The 22,252-nt window shown below is 37.5% G+C and overlaps 1 protein-coding gene across 3 annotated transcripts in view; it reads right to left on the bottom strand.

Annotated features, from left to right (window-relative positions):
• Positions 1–260: 260 nt before the first annotated feature.
• LOC125259568 (rho GTPase-activating protein 39-like) overlaps positions 261–22,252 on the bottom strand; it is a 97,686-nt gene continuing 75,694 nt past the window's right edge. For all 3 annotated transcript variants that reach the window (XM_048177269.1, XM_048177272.1, XM_048177270.1), the window contains 5 exons: positions 17,940–18,570; positions 17,407–17,505; positions 6,717–6,790; positions 1,144–1,343; positions 261–414 (listed from right to left, as the gene is read on the bottom strand). In XM_048177269.1, the coding sequence (XP_048033226.1) occupies positions 276–414; positions 1,144–1,343; positions 6,717–6,790; positions 17,407–17,505; positions 17,940–18,570 (1,143 nt within the window). In that variant the 3' untranslated portion in view covers positions 261–275. The remainder of the gene's footprint in view (positions 415–1,143; positions 1,344–6,716; positions 6,791–17,406; positions 17,506–17,939; positions 18,571–22,252) is intronic.

Below are 22,252 nucleotides of genomic sequence, written 5' to 3'. Positions count from 1 at the left end.
ATAGTGTTTTGTCCACTAACAATTTATGGAAAGACTCAAGTGTTTTGTAGACTAAATTTCCCAGGTACAGCAGTCTGACAGTAACTGAAAATCTAAAATAACCAAAATAGCCAAACCAACACATTAAATATACGGTCTATTCTGTCTAAAACCACCTAGTAACTACTTGAAACTACTGGAATCACAAAATGAATTGTGGTTAATTAATTTAATGTGTCATTATAAAGGTCTGACAAACACTCACTTTCTCCATGTAAATGCTGAGTCACATGTATTTACTGACATACATGTGAATGTTTCATATCGTGTTTGATGTTCTCACCTGGGACATTGGGATCAGAGAGGCTTTCAGGAATTCTCCACTGCTCCACCTGCAGCTTGAGAGCGTTCACCTCATCAATATCCCCTGGAACTCTACAAGATGAAGACAACAGCTTTTGATACACTTATTCATCAATTTGTAAGCGTTATTACCTCACTGAACTGCCATAACTGTTTGAACATGTTGGCACTAAGGTCCTGTCCTAAATGCTGCCTTCAGCCCTTGTGCTCTACATTTTGGCAACACTGTAGCAATAAGTGGCCTTCTAAATCATAATATGACAAATGGGACATCCTAAAATCCTCAGGACCTTATGGACATACACAAACAAAAGCCACGTCAAGGGAACCATTTGGGACCAGGTTGTATGCTGTAACGTGTGCTGTAACACTTGACCACAAGGTGGAGCCAATTTGCCACTCGTGGTGGCATGACAAAGCTGTCATACACAGGATTTAATGAAATATCCTCAGATGTGTTTGTGTGAGAGTGTGTGTACTTGCACACACTTTTCCTCTTAAGTAGCCTCACACATGAGGACTTGATAGGGAACACAAGACAACTGAAGTGTGTACAGTAAGTGTCTCATATTCATAAGAAGAACACCTATTGAACAGAGAACACATTCTGGCTACAGGGGGAAGAAAAAATCATCAGGAATAGTACAGACTTCTATCAGGGATGTTGTAAAAACAGATGAAGGAATGAGAACGTAAAATCTTTATATCTAAGCATGGCCATGTAGTTTAGTAATTAGACCAACAAGAATCGAGTTTGCTATTTATGACCATGATAAGCCCTCTTTCCTGATGTTGTCTCACCTGAAGATGCCCTCCGTCTGGGCTCCACCCAGGGCCAGTACATACTGAGAGAGCTGCACCTGCACCCAGGGCAGTTTCCTGTTGGGGAAGAGCTCACTCTGCCTCTCCATGATCTCCTCCAGAGCGCTGCCGAAAAGAGATGGTGTCACGATGGCGTTCCGGCCGTGATCGATCTCCTCCAGAGTGGGCTTCCTCAGACCCTACAGACAGAACAAGGCACAAAGAAAATGGCGCTGAAAAAACAACTGAAAATGTAGTGGTCTCAAATTATACAGACTAGGGATGATCTAAGATTTATAAATACACTACAATTCAAGAGTTCGGGGTCAGATGTTTTTTAATATTTTTGAAAGAAGTCTCTTATGTTCACCCAGGCTGCATTTATTTGATTTCCCCTATGCTTTCTAGTTTTTTTCTATTTTAATATATATAATTTATTCCTGTGATCAAAGCTGAATTTTCAGCATCATTACTCCAGTCTTCAGTGTCACATGATCCTTCAGAAATCTGATGATTTGATGCTGAAGAAACATTTCTGATTATTATCAATGTTGGAAACAGTTGTGCTGCTTAATACTTTTGTGGAAACTGTGATGCACGTTTTTCAGGATTCTTTTGTTTGAAATTGTTGAAAAGCATCCTTGCTGAATAAAACCATTAATTTTTTCTAAAAAAAACCTTACTGATCCCAAACTTTTGAACTGTCGTATAGATAGAGATAAAAACAATCTTATTATCAGCCAATATTGTATATTTACAGAAGAGGATTAGGGCCAAGCAATAATAAAAAAATAAAACCATCTCGAGATTAAAGTTGTTAAATTTCGAGAAAAAACTCGTTACGATTCGAGAAAAAAGTCAAAATAAAATGTTGAGAATAAAGTCGTTAAATTACGAGAAAAAAGTTGTTAAATTATGAGAACAAATTCGTAATTTAACGAATTTGTTCTTGTAATTTAACGACTTTTTTTCTCAACATTTTATCTCGACTTTTTTATCGAAATTTAATGAGTTTTTTCTCGTAATTTAACGAGTTTATTCTCAACATTTTATCTCAACTTTTTTTCTCGAAATTTAACGACATTTTTCTCATAATTTAACGAATTTGTACTCGTAATTTAACGACTTTTTTCTCGTAATCTAATGACTTTATTCTCAGCATTTTATCTCGACCTTTTTCTCAAAATTTAACGAGTTTTTTCTCGAAATTTAACAACTTTAATCTCGAGATGGTTTTATTTTTTTATTATTGCTTGGCCCTAATCCTCTTCCGTATATATTTAATTGTGCAGCTCATTTTTCTTATTTTACATTTAAATCTAAATCCATCATCTAATTCTCACTTAAAGCTAATCTTAAAAACATTAATAATTTAATAACAGTGTTAAAAGTAATCTTTAGTAAATCTCAAAATGAATATTAATTTTTAATGCATTATAATGTTGTGCTGTCTAAATTGATTTGTAGTTGTATTATTGATTTTAGTTTTTAATGTATTTTTTATTTGAAAATTAATACAATTATTATTATGTTTTTTTTTTTTATTTCGACAAAATAGTATATCATTTAAATATTGGTAATTTATTGGTTATCAGACATAACATTTATTGGGCAAAACTTTAATATCAGTGCATCCCTAATAGAAACTACTTACAGTGGTGGTCAGAATTATTGGTACCCTTGGTAAATATGATCAAATATGACTGTAAAAATAAATCTGCATTGTTTATCCTTTTGATCTTGAATTCTTAAAATTAGCAAAAGTCTAACCTTTCATTGAAGAAAAAGAATTAAAAGTGGGGGGAAAGTCACATTATGAAATAAATGTTTATCTACAAAACACGTTGGCCACAATTATTGGCACCCTTTTATTCAAAACTTTTTGCAACCTCCTTTTGCCAAGATGACAGCTCTGAGTCTTCACCTATAATGCCTGATGAGTTTGGAGAACACCTGACAAGAGATCAGAGACCATTCCTTCATGCAGAATCTCTCCAGATCCTTCAGATTCCAGCTCCATGTTAGTGCTTCTTCTCTTCAGTTCACTCCACTCATTTTCTTTAGGTTTCAGGTCAGGGAACTGGGATGGCCATGGCAGAAGCTTCATTTTGTGCTCAGAGACACATTTTTGTGTTGGTTTTGATGTTTGTTTGGGATCATTGTGCTAATGGAAGATCCAACCATGGCCCATTGTTGGATTTCTAGCAGAAGTGGTCAGGTTTTTATTTTTATCTGTTGGTATTTGGTAGAATCCATGATACCATGTATCTGAACAAGATGTCCAGGACCTCCAGCAGGAAAACAGACCCACAACATTAAAGATCCAGCAGTATATTTAACCGTGGGCATGGGGTACTTTTTATCCATGTGTGCACCAAACCCATCTGGTGGGTTTGCTGACAAAAAGCTCTTTTTTTAGTTTCATCTGACCATAGAAGCCGGTCCCGTTTGAAGATCCAGTCTTGACTGACAACTGAATATGCTGGAGATTGTTTCTGGATGAGAGCAGAGGATTTTTCTTGAAACTCTCCTGAACAACTTGTGGGGATGTAGGTGCTGTTTGATCATTTTTTTAGGCTTTCTGAGACTCAAGACTCAACTAATCTCTGCAATTCTCCAGCTGTGATCCTTGGAGACTCTTTGTCCACTCAAACTTTCCTCCTCGCCGCGCATTAGGACGATTTAGACACTCGTCCTCTTCCAGGCAGATTTGTAACATGTTTAGTTAATTGGAACTTCTTAATTATTGCCCTGATAGTGGAAATGGGGATTTTCAGTGCTTTAGCTATTTTTTTTACAGCTACTTTCTATTTTGTGAAGCACATCATAACTATATTCTTTGGTTTTACTCATTGTGATGAATGATTAAGGGAATTTGGCCTTTGTGTTTCCTCATGTTTATTCTCCCGTGGAACCGGAAGTCTCGGCTGGACAATTTCATGTTCATGATCACCCTGGTGTGCTAAAAAAAATGTAAATATGAATGGGAATATACTTCAGAGATATTTTACTCATAAAATATTCTAGGGGTGCCAATAATTGTGGCCAACGTGTTTTGGAGAAAAACATTTATTTCATAATCTGATTCTCCCCCCCCCACTTTCAATTCTTTTCCTTCAATGAAATGTTAGATTTTTGCTAATTTTATGAATTAAAGATCAAAAGGATAAACAATTCAGATTTATTTTTACGGTCATTTTTGATCATATTTACCAAGGGTGCCAATAATTCTGACCACCACTGTATATAGCACTATTATTTTTGGAACTTGACAGTGTGTGGTCACTATATGCTTTCACTGCTTGAAAAAGTAAGAAAATGTGGGGAAACAGCATGAGGATGAATGATGACAGAATCTTTCGTACTGGCTGAACTATTCCAGTACAGAATTAAGTTCTGAATGTCAACCAGCCACTGACGCATAAAGCATCTGTTGATCAGTTTCCCTCTTAACTATGTGGAACAGACGGACACCATCTCAACTGTAACACAATATGGAACAACAGCGCTGAGCGGGATAATACGTAGCTGTGTGGTGTGTGGGTAAAAATAGCCCACCCAGTAAAAACGTTGGAGACAGAGGTGGGATGGCTGATTACAGGGTGGGACTGGTGAAAGGACAAATAGGGAGGGGAAACAGCTTCTGCTAGTGCCAGTGCCGTTACCAGTGAAGCGTGTGCATGGACTTCACTCATGGACGAGGCTTATAGAAGGGCCTGGGGGGTTGTTGTAACCTTTTCTTCTTAGTTTGGGTTAGTGGATTAGTAATTCTCATGGTGCGCTCCTAAAGGCCGGGTGCTGTGATTGCTCACAGATGTGACCAATTTTAGACGGCTGTGCCATATACTGCTTCTTTTGACCAATTGGAGACTCCTGGGTTCGATCTAACAGCAGTGCTGGCATCTACAAATAAACAAAACTCCCAGGAAACACTGTTTTCAATTATCATTCGACTTAACATGATGGAATCAGCCAAAGTCTATGTGTCTGGTTAAACCATAATAGAAATCAGGAAGCATGTTTAAAGTCAATGCTGCAATCAAGAACTGATTATTGAAATTAAACAATGTTGGATGCAGATCAGGGCTGATGGGCAATGTGTGTTATTTAGAGTATGATAAACTGGTAATTATTTTCATGTTATGGCTAATGGCCAATATTAAAATGTGATACTATTTTGTCTAAATAAATAAAAAATAGAACACTAAAAACTAAAATTTACGGAAGAGGATTAGGGCCAAGCAATAATAAAAAAATAAAAAGTTGTTACATTTCAAGAAAAAACTCGTTAAATTTCGAGAAAAAAGTCGAAATAAAATGTTGAGAATAAAGTCATTAAATTATGAGAAAAAAGTCGTTAAATTACGAGAACAAATTCGTTAAATTACAAATTTGTTCTCATAATTTAACGACTTTTTTCTCGTAATTTAATGACAACATTTTATCTCGACTTTTTTCTCGAAATTTAACAAGTTTTTTCTCGTAATTTAACGAGTTTATTCTCAACATTTTATCTCGACTTTTTTCTCGAAATTTAACGAATTTGTTCTCTTAATTTAACGACTTTTTTCTCGTAATTTAATGACATTTTATCTCGAACTTTTTTCTCGAAATTTAACTACATTTTTCTCATAATTTAACGAATTTGTTCTCGTAATTTAATGACTACATTTTATCTCGACTTTTTTCTCGAAATTTAACAAGTTTTTTCTCATAATTTAACGAGTTTATTCTCAACATTTTATTTAATGAGTTTATTCTCAACATTTTATCTCGACTTTTTTCTCGAAATTTAACAAATTTGTTCTCTTAATTTAACGACTTTTTTCTCGTAATTTAATGACTCAACATTTTATCTCGACTTTTTTCTCAAAATTTAACACTTTTTTCTCGTAGTTTTTTCTCTCAATTTAACAAGTTTTTTCTCGTAATTTAACAAGTTTATTCTCAACATTTTATCTCGACTTTTTTCTCGAAATTTAACGAATTTGTTCTCTTAATTTAACGACTTTTTTCTCGTAATTTAATGACTCAACATTTTATCTCGACTTTTTTCTCGAAATTTGACTACATTTTTCTCATAATTTAACGAATTTGTTCTCGTAATTTAACGACTTTTTTCTCGTAATTTAATGACTTTATTCTCAACATTTTATCGACTTTTTTCTTGAAATTTAACGAGTTTTTTCTCGTAATTTAACAAGTTTATTCTCAACATTTTATCTCGACTTTTTTCTCGAAATTTAACGAGTTTTTTCTCGAGATGGTTTTATTTTTTTATTATTGCTTGGCCCTAATCCTCTTCCATAAAAATCAACCATTTTAAATGCCACAAATGAATGTAAGCATCACAACATTATAATATATAGTATGAAAAATTTATTTTTGGAGATTTGCGAAAGATTATTATTACTGACTTTAAGTAAGTGTTAGATGACGGTAAAAGTTATTTAAATCTAAAAATAGGGAAATGAGCAGTACAATTAAATAAATCCAATATCTACTGATAATAATACTAATTAATACATTAATAAAATTAATCTTTTAAAAAGTAAAAAAAAAAAAACTCTTACCTTCTTGCCCCCAGTAATGGCCACTTTTTGCAGTTTACGGTAGCAGTACTTGCTGTAAGTGCTGATGGGAAGGCCTGTCAAAGACAATTAATATGCAATATTATTGACCAATGACAGAACTCTGAAAGGAAACAACATAATTGACCACTGAGTGACCAAATACAAGTTTGTTTGTTTTTTGGTTCAAATTTACTAGGATTTAAAGGCTTTAAGGGGAGGTGCAGTTTGGCTTGTGAATGAATCGTGTGACTTGTATCAAAGTCCTAAGCATAAAATTCTTCCCTAAAGGATTTATAAATGAAGTCTTTAGAAACAATGCCAACCCACTCATTTTCTCCAGGTTCGGAGTTCATGGCCGAGAAAGGCTTATATATGGCTTTGGAGGAATTTCAATAGTTTTAAGTTAAGACATTTTCTTAAATATGATTTCAATGTTACATTTACAAAAATGAAATAACACAAACAACATTTGGCAACATGGTCAGAAAAAAATACATTGGAGATGCTCAACCGATCCAGTTAAACAATACAAGACCGAGCAAACAAGGTCACACAAGAGATATTGATACTATCGACCTCAACATTCATTTGAATAAACTCGGGAATTATGTTGGCATTACTGGAATGGCATTAGCATGTTTCAAATCATTATGAATTTGCAGCAGTAAATGAAGAGGTATCTTATCAATCAAGTTCAATATGGAGTACCGCAAGGCTCAGTACTAGGACCGTTGCTTTTCACCCTATACATGCTACCATTGAGAGACATCATTACAAAACATGCCATTAGTTTTCACTGTTAAACTGATGATACTCAGAGAGCTGCATTACAGCAGAATTACCTCTGTTTGCATCATTGAATTAATCCTGTTTATCCCTGTAATGCTGATTTTGAAACAATCTGTATTGTATAAAGTGCTATATAAATATAGTTGACTTGACCTGACAAAGGGAAAGCGGTAAACTGATGAGACATAAGTGCTGTACAAGTAGCTGCTAGTCGATCCATAACTTGACAGAGCTTCTAGCCGTAAAGACCAGATTCGGTGACTCATATGCGAATAAGTGTTTTCCAGCAGCTGAAAGCTGAAACCCTTATTCTTGCTAAGCATGAGTGCTCAACGTCCTGCTGGATGAAAGCTGGATGTGAACGTTTCAAGTGAGATGTGAACGTTTCCTCACAGTTACAAGGTACATGAGGCGTGAAGTTTTAGCTGTTACAGGAAACCAGCGTTTAATGTACTAATGGAATCTGTCATCCAAGCTACGCCAGATGAAATATCGCTCAAACTGATATTAAAGTGAAAGCGATACAGCTGCTAGTGACTCTGGCTGATATGCACTGTGACCTTTATGAATTACACAACAGTGTGAGGTGCTATCTGTTCATTAAACAGAAGAACACTCTCAGAGCGTTTCCCTCCCTTGTTTCTCCTTGGAATGTGACTCATTCTTTGGCTCAACGGCCGTACGTGGTTATGTGGGTCTGGAACAGATTTACAGCGAACAGGTGACTGAGGTTTGACTGGGCTGAACTGAAGCCTGAGAGACAGTGAGGGCAGACACAGAGAGGCTTCAGGGCTCTTCACAGCCATTACTCACACAAACACACAGAGGGGACGAGGAATAAACAGTTTTATATGGGAAAAAAAATGTTGAAGGTGAAAATCTAGCATTAGCAGCTATAATAACTTGAAACAACGAACTGAACTCTATGCAAAGTTCAAAAACTCACATTTTGACATGCCCTAATAGGACAGGTGAAGGATTGTCCATAAGGTCTTTACTGATAATATGATGGATTATGCTGTCAAATGAAAAAGGGAAAGCTATAATATTTGCATACTGAAGTGCTTGAGAAACGGTCTCTACTAGCGCATCATTAAATGTGGAGAAAATGACAAGGATATTTACTTTTATACTAAAAACTTGTCCACTTCTTTCTGTTAAACATCTGAAGAAAACCCTCACAAAAAAGATAAACACACAATGACTGTAAGATTGGTGTAAAAGTCAACGTTTCCCGATAACAGACTTGACAGGAACAGGTGGGTCTGTATGAGTGTCTACTGCCATCAGGCACAATCTGTGAATCACAGAGATTTACAGCTCCTGAACTGATGACTCTTGTGTGTGTGAAGCTGTAAACTCATGTTAAACAAGCAGGTCAGATATTTCACAAGAATCTGTCTCACCTCGCTGTGACAGCCTCTGTTTCCTGCTCTTCTCTTTCCTCTCCAGTTTTAATTCTTTAATTTCCTGATGTTTGACCCTCTTCCCTTCATTTTTTTCCTCAGTCCTCATACCTAAATTACTGTGTAAGGTAATATATACAGTAGTGGCCAAAAGTGATGTCTGGCATAGGAAAATTAACATCTTTACCCTTTAAAAGTACTTAACTTTTTTTAAGAAAAAGTTTCCAGCGAGTACCAGCATTTTTGATAAAGACAAAAACTAGCTTAATGCATTCTTTTGTTTAATCGAAAATTGAATGTGGGCAAGTTTAATAAAAAAAAGAAGAAGCAACATTTTGAATAAAAATCTGCAGAAATCGTGTTTTTGTCAAAGACTGCGTCTGGATTACATTCAGATGGAGTACATAGAGTCCATCAACACACCTAAAGCCTCGCAGTTCTTTACATTTCGACATTTCCATTCAGAAATGTTAAGAAGTTTGGATTTATATGCGGTTTCATAACTGACGATCATGTTATTTTACATGTGCGTAAGCAATGCTTCTATCGCTTGTTTCTGCTTCTTCGCTTGTGTTTTGATCCAGAGATTCTGTACTCTTTCAGAAGACGCATAACACCCTGTCCTAACCAGACGCGATGCCGCAACACGTAATAAAATGCACCTTTTCCATGTTAATCAGAGTTTTTGTTCTAACCAGCCGCGACGGCGACACGCGAATATTTTATTTTAGAAACGGTTTCATTTCTCCGCGACGTCGTGGCTGGAACAGCAACAAAAAGTATGGCAATGATATTATCAGGTAGTGTTTATGTGCTTTATTTAATGTTAAAAGCATCTAACGTGAGTTTGAATATCATTCTGTGTTCCCAGCTTTTTAGCTGTAATGAAAACAACACTGGCTAATTCACCTCAGATCTTGAAAATAAATAAATGGGCACAAGAACGTTCGAACTGTCAACTCAATGCGAACAAACAAGTGTATTCTATGACAAAGATTGGTTCAGTCACTCCGTATGTACTTTAAATAATGTTTAAATTTAATATTTATGAATTTTACTATGTACTTGCCCATTTCATTGTGTCCGCTGTGCTCTTTCCAAGAGAGCCCGCCCACACTCTCTTCTGATTGGCTGTGGTTTTTGATTGATTTTATCGCTTCTCGTTTTCGTGTCGCGTCTAGTGTGGACAGTCAAATTGCTTGTCGCTAGAATCTTATCGCATCACGTCTGGTTAGGACACAGTGTAACAGCGCCCCCTACCGTATAACAGTGAAAACATGGATTGTTGGAAAATATCGTCAATGGAGGGGAAAGAGTTTGTTTTGATTTTTTTTTAATTTGTCAAAGATTTTGTAAGCATATTGCGTAGTTGTTCAATTGTTTTGTTTGTGATAACACAATGAAACATGCCAAATTGTGCAGATATAATTTTTTGCCAGGCTGCCATACAAAGAGATTATGAACAAGAGAGAGCCAAAAAAATACATAACTGATTATGTTTTAGTCAGTGTAAGCTTTTTCCTTTGAGCTTTTATTTTTTAATGCAAAAATGCATAGAAAAATAAAAAGTGTTTTTCTATGCATTTTTGCATATTAAAATAAAACCTGTAGCTGTAGTTTGCCTTTTTTTGCCAAATAATTTTGTCAGATAAATACCTTAACTAAGTTTAGTGTTTTGTTCTTCCCTCATATCTAAAATATTTGAAAATGTAAAATATGTTCCTCATATTTTGATGGTTTAATCGAACAGACACAACTTTTCTTTTCTTTCTTTTTTTTTCGGGATCTTTTGATGAATAGAGTGTTAAAAAGAACATCATTTATTTAAAACAGAATTTTTTGTAACATTATAAATGTCAATACTACCCCAAACGTTTAAAAGGTGGATATATATTCTAAAACACACAGTTCTGACTTTAAATTCTGATTGATGAGCCACATTTCATATTTTTCTCCAGTTGAGTTCTATATTAATGCGGGAAAGTTCTGACGTTGCTCAGCAACCATAACAGCAAACACTCAGCAACCGTTTCACGTTGAGCCCTACAAGACTCTTAATAACAAGTTCCCACATCATATTTTTACATTCCTCCATGTTTCTTTGTAGTTATTTAAATAACAAAGATAACCTGCCTAAATATATCTACTGTGGTATACAGAGCAGGATCTTATACCATCATACCATCCAGCCCTACTCTACTGTTCTTTGTCAGGGTTATTCCTCTTTCTTTTCATCGCACATCCTCTCGGACTCTGCGCTTCACATCCTCTCTTTCTCTCCGTCATGAGCGATGAGAGTAATTTGTGAATGTGTGCTTAAACACACTTTTATCATCAGCCACTTAAAGATAATGAATGACAGTTTGGACATTTCAACTGAACCCATGAGAAGGGAAACGTGCTGATATGAGGGCTGTTTTGCATACAAACAGTGCAAATGTTGTAACGGCGCTTTTTTGAGCCCATACAGGGCGTTTTTTTCCCCCCACAATGCACCTTTAACCTCACAGGAGGAGGCCACACCCCCACAAAACATCCTGAAACATCAGTGAGAGAGTAAAAGGACATTACTAAAAAAGAAAAACAGTGCCAAGTCAAATAATAAAGTCCTTTGAGAGTGTTTATTCTCTTTCAAAAGGGCCCCTGAACTCCGGCCCTTCCCACAATGCCATCTCCTGGGGCACACGGCCCAGCAACACTCTCAAAAATAAAGATTTTTTTCGCAGCAGTGCCACAGAAGAACCATTCAGTGAACAGTTCTTAAAAGAACCACTTTTTTCTTTGTGTGAAGAAGCTTTTTCATTATAAAGAACCTTTAGAGCAATGGAAAGGTTCCATGGATGTTATAGGTTCTTCATGGAACCATAAATGCAAATAAAAATTATTTATTTTAAAGAGTGAATGGTAACTTTCTGCCATTCTAGAGCATTCCCAGCATCCACAGTCAGAGAGCAGGAAGCTGCAGAGGTGTCACTTGGAATGTTCCAATCCAGCCAAAACAATGACTAAAGTAAACGGACAACACTTTAGTCAGTTCATGAGACAAATGAACACGGTGTTTAGCGATGGCAGTATGAGACAAGTGAAGCTGTTTCCTTTGTACTTTCCATACACTAGAACCACAACAACATTCCTGACGTTTGGTTTCCACATACACACAACTAGTGATCGACGATGTGCCCAATAACCGATATGAAGAACCGATATTTATTTACTGTTATACTTCTGTTTTTGACACGATTACAACACCACTGAACTGAGCAAACCATTTTATTTATAACAATCACTCCCTCCTTGCATAGAAAACAAATCTTATTTATACACCAATGAATAGAGGGATCTGAAAGTGCAAAAAAAAAGTGCACTGTTACTAAACTGTTTTTGTTGAAAATTAGTAGTCTTTCATGTTAATTTTAATCTTCATATTACAAAAATAATTTTATTTATAAAAAGCATCAGCAGCAACACTAATGTTAACAATAAGCAAAATAAATGTAGAATGTCTGTTTTCAAATGGAGAAAATAAATTAAAGACAGGAATCATATAAACTTTGCAGAAATGCAATATTTCATTTTAAGTTTTAGTAGATTTATAAGCTGTTTAATAGGCTAAAGAGTGAAGAATAATTTGCTGGATAATGTTAAATAACTGAATAATAATCTCTGGAATATTGGAATATAACAAACAAAACATTGTATTTTATTGCATTTCTCAACTGGTATGTTATGTCAGAATTATTATTATGTTTTTGTCGCTCTAGATTATGAAATATCTGCTGACAAAGCGCTGTTTATCTATGCATTTACACTGAACTATACTCAAACTGTGGAGATAATAAATAATTAATTTCCATAGAGTTGTGTTTACTTGGATGTTTATTAGCGAATTAATGGTTATATAGTAAATTACGGTGTTTTAAACAAGTGAATCTTGATAAAAGTTACATGCGGTGGCCGTGGAGCATTTCCTGAGCATCAACCCGCTGAGTGAACAGCAAAATGCAGACGACTTCACGAGACTAATGATGAGCATAGACAACAGAGAGAATTAAATTCAGCGCTTTTATTTCCAACATGTGCTCATTCATGGCTGTATTATTTAATTCATGCAAAGTTACATCTTTATTGGGACAGGACTTGACGGATTATCTTACGTGGCTCTGTGAGCTCGTCTCTATTTCTTAGAAACAAGCTGCATAAACTAGCTACGTTTCAGAAATTTATGTAACGCATCTAATTTGTGCATTAATGGCTGTTATGTTAAATAAAGTTTACTAATTACTACAAAGCAGGTAAGTTTACCTGTGCATGCCGTTGTCTCGTCTCCCCTCAGATGCGCTGTAAAAAGATGGCGGCGTTTATCGGTAAATCCAATATTACAAAACCGATATCCCGTTATGGTAAAATGCTTAAATATCGGGGAAAATATCGGTAAACTGATATATCGGTCAATCTCTACACACAACGCTGAAATTAGAAAATCTGATGTTTTTCTTGCTTATTCTTGCAAATTAAGATATTTTTTGATGAAATCTGAGAGGTTTCTGAACCATCCATAGGCAGCAACGTCGCTGCACCTTTCAAAGCCCAGAAAGGTACTAAAGACATTGTTAAAATAGTCGTGTTCACGTGTTCAACCTTAATGTTATGAAGTGACGAGAATACATTTTGTGCGCAAAAACAAAATAATGACTTTATTCAACAATTTCTTATCCCTGACAGTCTCCTACGCTTTTTACATAGTAAACACAGTGCAGCGCTTCCGGGTTCTACGTCAGAATGCCGGCTCATTATTGGCCGATGTGAGCAGCACGACGCATGTGTGTGATGCTGATGGAGGAGCCAACCAATAATGAGCCGGTGTTCTGACGTAGAACCCGGAAGCACTGCACTGTGTTTACTACGTAAAAAGCGTTCTCGATGCTTCATAACTTTAAGGTTGAACCACGGTAGTCACATGGACTATTTTAATGATGTCTTTACTATCTTTCTGGACCTCGAAAGTTGCAATGATGTTGCTGCCTATGTGTGGTTCAGAAACCTCTCGGATGTCATCTATATCTTAATTTGTGTTCTGAAGATGAACGAAGGTCTTACGGGTGCGGAACGACATGAGGGTGAGTAATTAATGACAGAAATTTCATTTTTTGGGTGAACTAACCCTTTAAGACAAGCGAAGAACAGCAATGCTAATGCAAGCTGAAGAACTACTGAATACACCTTTAAAATTTAAGTTAAGATTATGAGCACTGGGAGAATAAAAGCATTTTTTTCCGTTCATGTGCAATCAAATATCCTAGCATATCTGAAATATCATCATAAAGTCGTTGAATGTTGAATTTATGATGTTATAAATAGCACAATGACAAACAGGAAAGTCATATAAAAGTATAGTTAAGTGTACAATGATTATCAACCATGATGGTTTGGAAAATAACAATATACTCTGAATGATTCAAAATTGCTTTTTAAATCTGTTCACTTAAGTGACCACCAGCACCAGTGGGTTCAACATAGAAGTTCCCATTTCAGATATAAAATGCAGTCTGCTAAATGTCGACCGCTGAGTGTTTCTGATCTCCCGCTGAGTTTCACACTGCGATTTATCAGGCAGTGCAACGATTTCATCAAAGTCAATTTTAGAGTAGTAATAAAAATGATGAAATGGATTGGATTCAGCCAAAGGGCTGCTGAAAGAAAAGTCCAGCGCTAGAGAATCACATGTAAAACAGAAGTAAAAGATCTGGATACAAAGCTATTCTGGCGACAAAGTTTGTTCAAACCCGTCATAGGGTGATCCACGATCTCATCACCTTCACAATCTCTTCTTTAGGTTGCTCCTGATGGATTGCGTATAGTACTAAATAATATCTTGGTAATGAAAGTACATTTTAGCCTTGCACTTCCACCTCAGATAATGACAGTGGCCATTACTTGAAGTGAGCACGTCTCGTGTGGCACTGCCCCGTGAAGACAGCACACAGTGTAATTAACCGAGGCCGGGCTGGAGCTGCATTATTAAAAGCCCACGCAGAGCCGTCTCGTCAAACTCTTTGCACTGGAGCGGGGCTCACTGTGTGCGCGAGGAGTATAGAAAAGATGTAAAAGAACAAACAGGGTTAAGTTGGATAGCAGCCACTGAGGGTGTAACCTGATAAAAATGTCCCACTCTCCGTTTTTGTCTCAATCTGCCTGTTCCTCTTTTTCTTTCCATCTCCTATCACTCTCGCTTCAAGACTGAAAGACGTTCTCAGGATCTTTGTTGCCTCTCAACCAAAAAGCTCTCTCTCTCTCTGCCTGAGCAGTCTGGAAGCGGGCCAGGGAAGCGTGGGAGTTGTAGAACGTCTTGTTGCTCAAAGCTTTAATCTTTCCTCTAAAAGAGAGAGTGAGAAAGGGAGCGAGGAGGGGGATACTCCCCTTCTTTGCTGGGCCAGCTGCCACTAGCGGACCCAAAGCATCGTTAATACTCTCCCCCTCAGCCAAATGTGTTACCAGGAAGATTCCCTTATTGTACACCAAACCCCCGTGACACTGTATGTGAGTGGGTGTGTGTTTTGGGAGACTGTCTTTCAGTTAACGATAAATGATGCCTTACCTTATAGCACATGAAAAACATGAAACAGCATATTTAACTTCTGTAATCTAATGTATACTGAACTCATCCATCAGGATTTGACTGGACCATCAAAGTTAAAGGGATAGTTCATCCAAAAATGAAAATGATCCCATGATTTACTCACCCTCAAGCCATCCTAGATGTATCTTCTTTCAGATGAACACAATCTGAGATATATTTACAAATATCCTGGCTTTATAATGGTAGTTAGTGTTTTGAAGCCCCAAATAAATGCATCCATCCATCATAAACATAATCCATATGTCACCAAGGGGTTAATAAAGGCCTTCTGAAGCGAAGCGATGGGTCTTTGTAAGAAAAATATACATATTTAAAACTTTATTAACTATAATAACTTCATGCAGTCGGCCGTACGCATCGATTTGCCGACTTATGACGCAATGACATATGCAGAAGTGCAGAGGACAGAGCAAAACAAAACACCGGTCACGAATAGGAAGTCTAAAACTAGAAATTTTAAAGAGAAATGTTGGAGGATTTCGATATAATAGTAGAGGAGCTTGAGTTTGTTGCACAGCCCTGATTGTTTAAACTGCAAGATCTGTCTAAGCTTACGATACTCCTACGATCCTACGTCATGCATCACGTCACAGGTTACTCTTGTGCCGCAAGTCGACTTGCGCAGTACAAGTCCGTTCGCTTGCCGGAAGCTGGTTATTTTAGATTATAAATTTTTAAATATGGATATTTTTTTAACAAAAACCCATCGCTTCACTTCAGAAGGTCTTTATTAACCCCCTGGAGCTGTATGGATTACATTTATGATGGATGGATGGATGGATGCATTTTTGGGGGGTTTCAAAGCCCCCCCCCCCCCCATTCACTACCTTAATAAAGCTTGGAAGAGTCAGGATATTTTTTAATATATCTCTGATTGTGTTTGTCTGAAAAAAGAAAGTCATATACACCTAGGATGGCCTGAGGGTGAGTAAATCATGGGATTATCTTCATTTTTGGGTGAACTAACCATTTAAAGGGTTAGTTCACCCAAAAATGAAAATGATGTCATTAATGACTCACCCTCATGCTTCCAAACCTGCAAGACCTCCGTTCATTTCGGACACAGTTTAAGATATTTTAGATTTAGTCCGAGAGCTTTCTGTCCCTCCATTGAAAATGTTTGTAGGGTAGACTGTCCATGTCCAGAAAGGTAATAAAAACAGACCCAGAAAAGAATACAATGCTGAATAAAGTCATAGTTTTTGTTATTTTTGGACCAAAATGTATTTTCGATGCTTCAACAAATTCTAACTAACCCACTGATGTCACATGGACTCTTTGATGATGTTTTATTACCTTTCTGGAATGGACAGTATACAACATACATTTTCAATGGAGGGACAGAAAGCTCTCGGACTAATTAAAATATAATAAACTGTGTTCTGAAAGAATGGAGGCTTACGGGTTTGGAACGACATTAGGGTGAGTCTTATAATTATTCATTTTTGGGTGAACTAACCCTTTAAGGGTGCCATCACAGGATGGATGGATGGATGGATGGATGGATAAGATTCTCAACTTCCCATTAGGTGTCACCAATTCAAGTCAAATTTTAAATTGAAAGAAAGGCCTATTCTTATAAATTTTGGCAAATCCGTCTGAGTAAATCATGGGATTACCTTCATTTTTGGGTGAACTAACCCTTTAAGGCTGCCATCACAGGATGGATGGATGGATGGATGAGATTCTGAACTTCTCATTAGGTGTCATCAATTCAAGTCAAATTTTAAATTGAAAGAAAGGCCTATTCTTATCAATTTTGGCAAATCCGTCCAAAATTTCCTCTTAAGATTTCTCAAGTGTGCATGCATATTTCCCTAAACGTGTGTGCAAATTATTCATTGAACCATAAACTCACCCTCATCCTCTTCTTCTTCGTTGTTCTGTCTCCTCTTTTTTCTGGACTTTGAATTCTTCTTGTTTTTTATGTCCTGCTGCTCCATGATGTGCTGAAGTACTGTGAGACAACAATGAACTGTTAATTTTGAACACTCATATGCTCCAACAGTACATCCGAACAATACTTGACTTTATTGTTCCATGACCTGTGACATTTAACCTGCGGTAACCCCTGCGTTTTATTTTTCTCTCCTCCACAGCGTTATATCCTGTTTGGGTAGGCACAATGCCATAATAATTTTAGAAGTGTATCCAATATTGGCCCGCTCTGTTTGTATGTATATGAGAGTTTCAGGTTTTGAATCCATATGGGACAGCCTTAAACATAAACACTCCCCTGTGTGTGTCCTTTCCCTGTCCTACAAACAAAAACACTGGACTGTCCAAGACATACAACGGCCCCAAAAATTATTTGGACACACTTACAAATGTATAAAGATATAAAGTATCAAACCAAGTGTCATTTATCTCAAATAAATACTTAAAACCTACTTTTCTTATCATTACTGGGCTCAAGGTGTCGTTGAATGTAGCCTTCCAAATAGCGTCTAAATTTGGGCGATGGTGAGAAGAATGATAAGCTGATGGCCATCAGCTCCCAGCCTGCCTCCAAGCTCCTCAAACTCAAGTTATCGGTGGTCTGCCGCACCAGCTGCACGTACAGTTCGTCCCTCAAGCCTTGCATCCCCCAGCACTTCGTGACCACCTGAAGAGCCACGTGGCGTTTGTCCAATCTGGCCGGCCTGTCGCCCATGTATGCCTGGACCAGCTTGAACATCTCGCAGGCTTCCTTCTTGACAGCCCGGTCGCTGGTGATCAGCATGGGTTTCTTAATGGAGCCGCGGTTCCACGACAGCATATTAGCGATGGAGACGCGCCGGCGAAACAGGCCTTGCGTGTGCTGGTTAAGGTTCTTGCTGGCCCAGTCCTCCATGTTGGCGTCAGGCATTGGTTTGCAGAGGGTGGTGTACGGGTACTGGTAACCCGAACCCGTACTGGCGTGGGGAGGAGGGGGACCGTTGTTGTTGTTTTTATAGGTAAGGTGAGCGGTTCCACGACCCTCTCTGTCATGGTCATCCTGGGGCGAGACGTCCTGCTGAGTTTTGGATTCCAGTGTTCCTGTCTGGAGACAAAAAAGAAGAGATTGAGAAACAAAAAAATATCAGTACGGATGCAGCTGTTCTGGCATTTATTTGCATCATCACAACTGCCGCAGGAACTTGAATCTGAGTGCGTGCGTTGCGTAGGTTGCAGCCGATTGGCTTACTCACTCTCCCTGCAGAAACCTAGAAACGGTTTTTGTCATGGATTACGCTCGCTCCCTAAATAGGTGACCCAATATGGAAATCACATCCCAACATCAAACATTACTGCCTCCCCTCTTCTCTCTCTTCCTTTCTCCCTCTCTGCTAACTCATTAATGCTCCAAAAAACCCTGTCCGACTTCTCCTACACTGAAGAAATTAATTTAATGACTGGCTGAAAACATTTAAAAATGTTCATGTGCATATTTAAATGAATAGTACTTCTGAAAATATGTTTAAAGTCACGATTAAACGTGAGTAGCGACAGATCTTTTCTTCTATATTTACGTACATCTGAGTGTAACGGATTATGGAAAAAGAAAAACATGTATTGCAGGAGTTGATTCTATTCATCAGCTGTTGATTTGATTTTGAGATGCTGGTGGTGCATTAAAAAAAAAAATCAATGTGAGCTTGCAGTCGATTGTGTTGAAGTGGACTAAAAGCGAAATTACATGACCAGATAAATACTACTCAATAAATCGCGATATCCAACCGATAATGGGATACTGTCGTTCACTGAATAAATGGATCATGGCTGACTGCGAAATATCGTGAATGTGATTGCATCACATTGCGCTGGTTTTTCAAGGTCGCTGTTAAAGGGGTGGTTCAGTGTTTTTTTTCTAGGCTTGATTGTGTTCTTGGGGCACAGTTTGACATGTCTTAATGCTTCATTTTTTTGAAAACGCTGTATTTTTCATATATTTTACCATTATTCTACACCTCTGTTTCCACTGTCATAAGAACGGCTCGTTTGATTTCCTGCTTCTATGAAGCCACTCCCTCCAAATTATGCAATGTGCTCAGATTGGTTAGCTGGCCCAGTGTATCGTTATTCGCTGAAGCGTCCGGAAACGACACGCCCCTTACCATTCGTTGCTTCAGTGAAAATGTAAATAATAGCGTCTATATTGCTGTATCAAATTGAGCCCGAATTAGACCCAGATGAAGAGGGTCAAGCTGCAATCGCGGCTTAATGAGGTATGTATTTCATTTTGTATTCGTGTCAAAGTGTTTAGATGCCGTCACTGCTGTTTGTTAGCTTTCAATATACAGTTTTATCCTGATTAAAGCTTTACTGTAGCCGAATACATGACTGAGTAGTCGCATTTTTGTAAAGGTAGCCTTTAATTTATAGAATGAACAACTGTTTGTCTATGAACATAGACGTTTGTTGGTGTTTGTAGAATTTAGCTAACTGGCTAGAGAAGCAAAAACGAGTTGCTCTTTGTATATGTCCTTGATGCAACCAAAAATAAAGTACTTACATTTTGAAGCTAATAAACAGCAGCCCTCTGCTTTTAAAGTGGGAACTGCTTCATCTTTCAGTAATAGCATTTGTGCATTCAGTAATAGCCATCTAGCACTGAATTCGTGTAGATTTTGTAAGCTCTCTTCAGCACCGCATCCAGTATAGAAAATATCACAGATTATAATGGGTTCTATTATCTTTTGACGCGTCGCGTCGCGTCGCTCGCGTCCGGTGTACACAACTCTTCCTCTTCCACATACTGCACCACATGGCCTCGCCCACTTTGTTGCGTGTTCCCAGGGGCGTGTTTTGCAGCGTTTATGATGTCACCAACCCGTTGTAGTCCAAAACCGGTCGTGTTTGTAGTCATTTAACTTTAAAAGACAATATCTCTGTTTGCATTGAACTTTCAGCGCTGTAACTTTGCAGATACTGTTTACGCTCAAGCAGCAACATTACACACTAACTAAAGTTAAAAAAGTGAAATCGCATTGAACCACCCCTTTAACAGACAAATAGTTTGTCATTCTGTTGTGATTGGTTAGGACACGGTATAAGCCAAGGATGACTTCAAACAGCACTAAAAATCTATCAAAGCCTCAACATTTTATTTGAAAAATTTGAGACCTTTGATTCTTTAGTATTTCAACAGTGTCAGCCAAAACATGCGATACAACCGGACACAATCGTGCTGACATTATTAGGGTTACAAAAAGTCAATGAGAAATGACGGGTTATGGGCATGATGTCATCTGTATATGCAGTGGCATACATATCCAGCAAGTTACATTTGCGATATATTCCCGTAACATAAGGGTTTCCTTTTAATGCCTTGGCGCCCCCTGGCATTACGTCAACGTGACACTGTGCCCTAAGTGATACAGATTTAACAATGTGGTCATATTAAATTCTAAGAATGGAGCGTTTCTCCATGCGTCTGGACATTAGTGGGGTTCAACCTCCATTAAGATGCATTAAGCTTGCTTTGAACCAAATCACTGAGTCAATGTTTCCAACCTCACAACTCTGCCTTTACATTTATTTTTGTCTTTTAATCAGATGTGAGAATATGAGAGACAGACAAAAAGATTGATGAAGTTAATGAGGCATGTAAAGGCAAGAAAAAAGCGGACGTATAGAGGAGGCTGAATACTATAGGTAAAATGGACACATATTTACACATTTAAACAAAATAAAAAAGTGTTTAATACAAAATGATCATTATCCATTGAGAAAGAATAACATAGGCCTACCTACATAATGCTTAAGAAAAAGGTCATTTTGATTAAATTGTACGGATGTGATTTTAATCATTTATGTTCATTTGATTGATGACAAACGTTCTCTTAGTGTATTAAGATCCATAATATTAACTCCACCAACTCAAGCTCCCCAGGAGAAGCCAAACCACATGTGGAGCACTACACTAATGACAAATGGAACTGTCAGCACACACATCGAGACACATTACCCAAATGTGCCAAATCACAATGAGCTGTAAGAGCCGACTGTCTTTTACAACCACAACACCTGGCTGAGTGAATGAGGGGACTAGCCCGGTCTCTGTTTTCCTTTCTCAATTATACTGCAAATAGCACCAGGGCTTGTATTTCTGTTATGTTTTAAAACAGACAGGTTGTTTCTGGTGGAGCACAGACTAAAGGTTAATTTATGTTCCAGTTTTTCCAGCACTTGTGTGGGAATGACTTCATGAACAGCATTAACACACACGCTAATGCTACCGAATGCAGAGCATGAATCCAAAACACTTAATATCTTTTTCAAACCCTGCTGAGATGCATTGCAGACCAATCCCTACATAGACAGCTGCCTTCTTAAAATCACCATGAAATCAAAATGGACAATGGTTACACTTTATTTTACAGTGCTGTAGTTAAGGTCATTGCACACTGAGTCCGAAATTCGCATGCGAAACTTCCGCACGTTAAAAAATAAATTCGACCTCACGTTATGTCAATCGCGTTTACACACTGCCTTCGAAACTTTCGTCCGTCAAAAAAATATTCGGATCAGGTTCGATTTTCTGTGTTTTTTGCACCCGTGGCACGCATTTTGAGAGACGTTTTGACAATTCAGAGCCACCGTACGCGAACCACGTCGTCTACAGCACAAAACAGCAGCACTGAATGACAAACAACATGAGGAATACAAAGAGACCGAATATAAAGACAGATTGTGCCAGTAGTAAAGCATCAAACAGAGCCACTGACATCCTGAAGTAATCT

The sequence above is a fragment of the Megalobrama amblycephala genome, linkage group LG24, assembly GCF_018812025.1.
Source record: "Megalobrama amblycephala isolate DHTTF-2021 linkage group LG24, ASM1881202v1, whole genome shotgun sequence".
NCBI classification, from domain to species: Eukaryota; Metazoa; Chordata; class Actinopteri; order Cypriniformes; family Xenocyprididae; genus Megalobrama; species Megalobrama amblycephala.
This window is presented reverse-complemented; position numbering and strand designations above follow the sequence as displayed.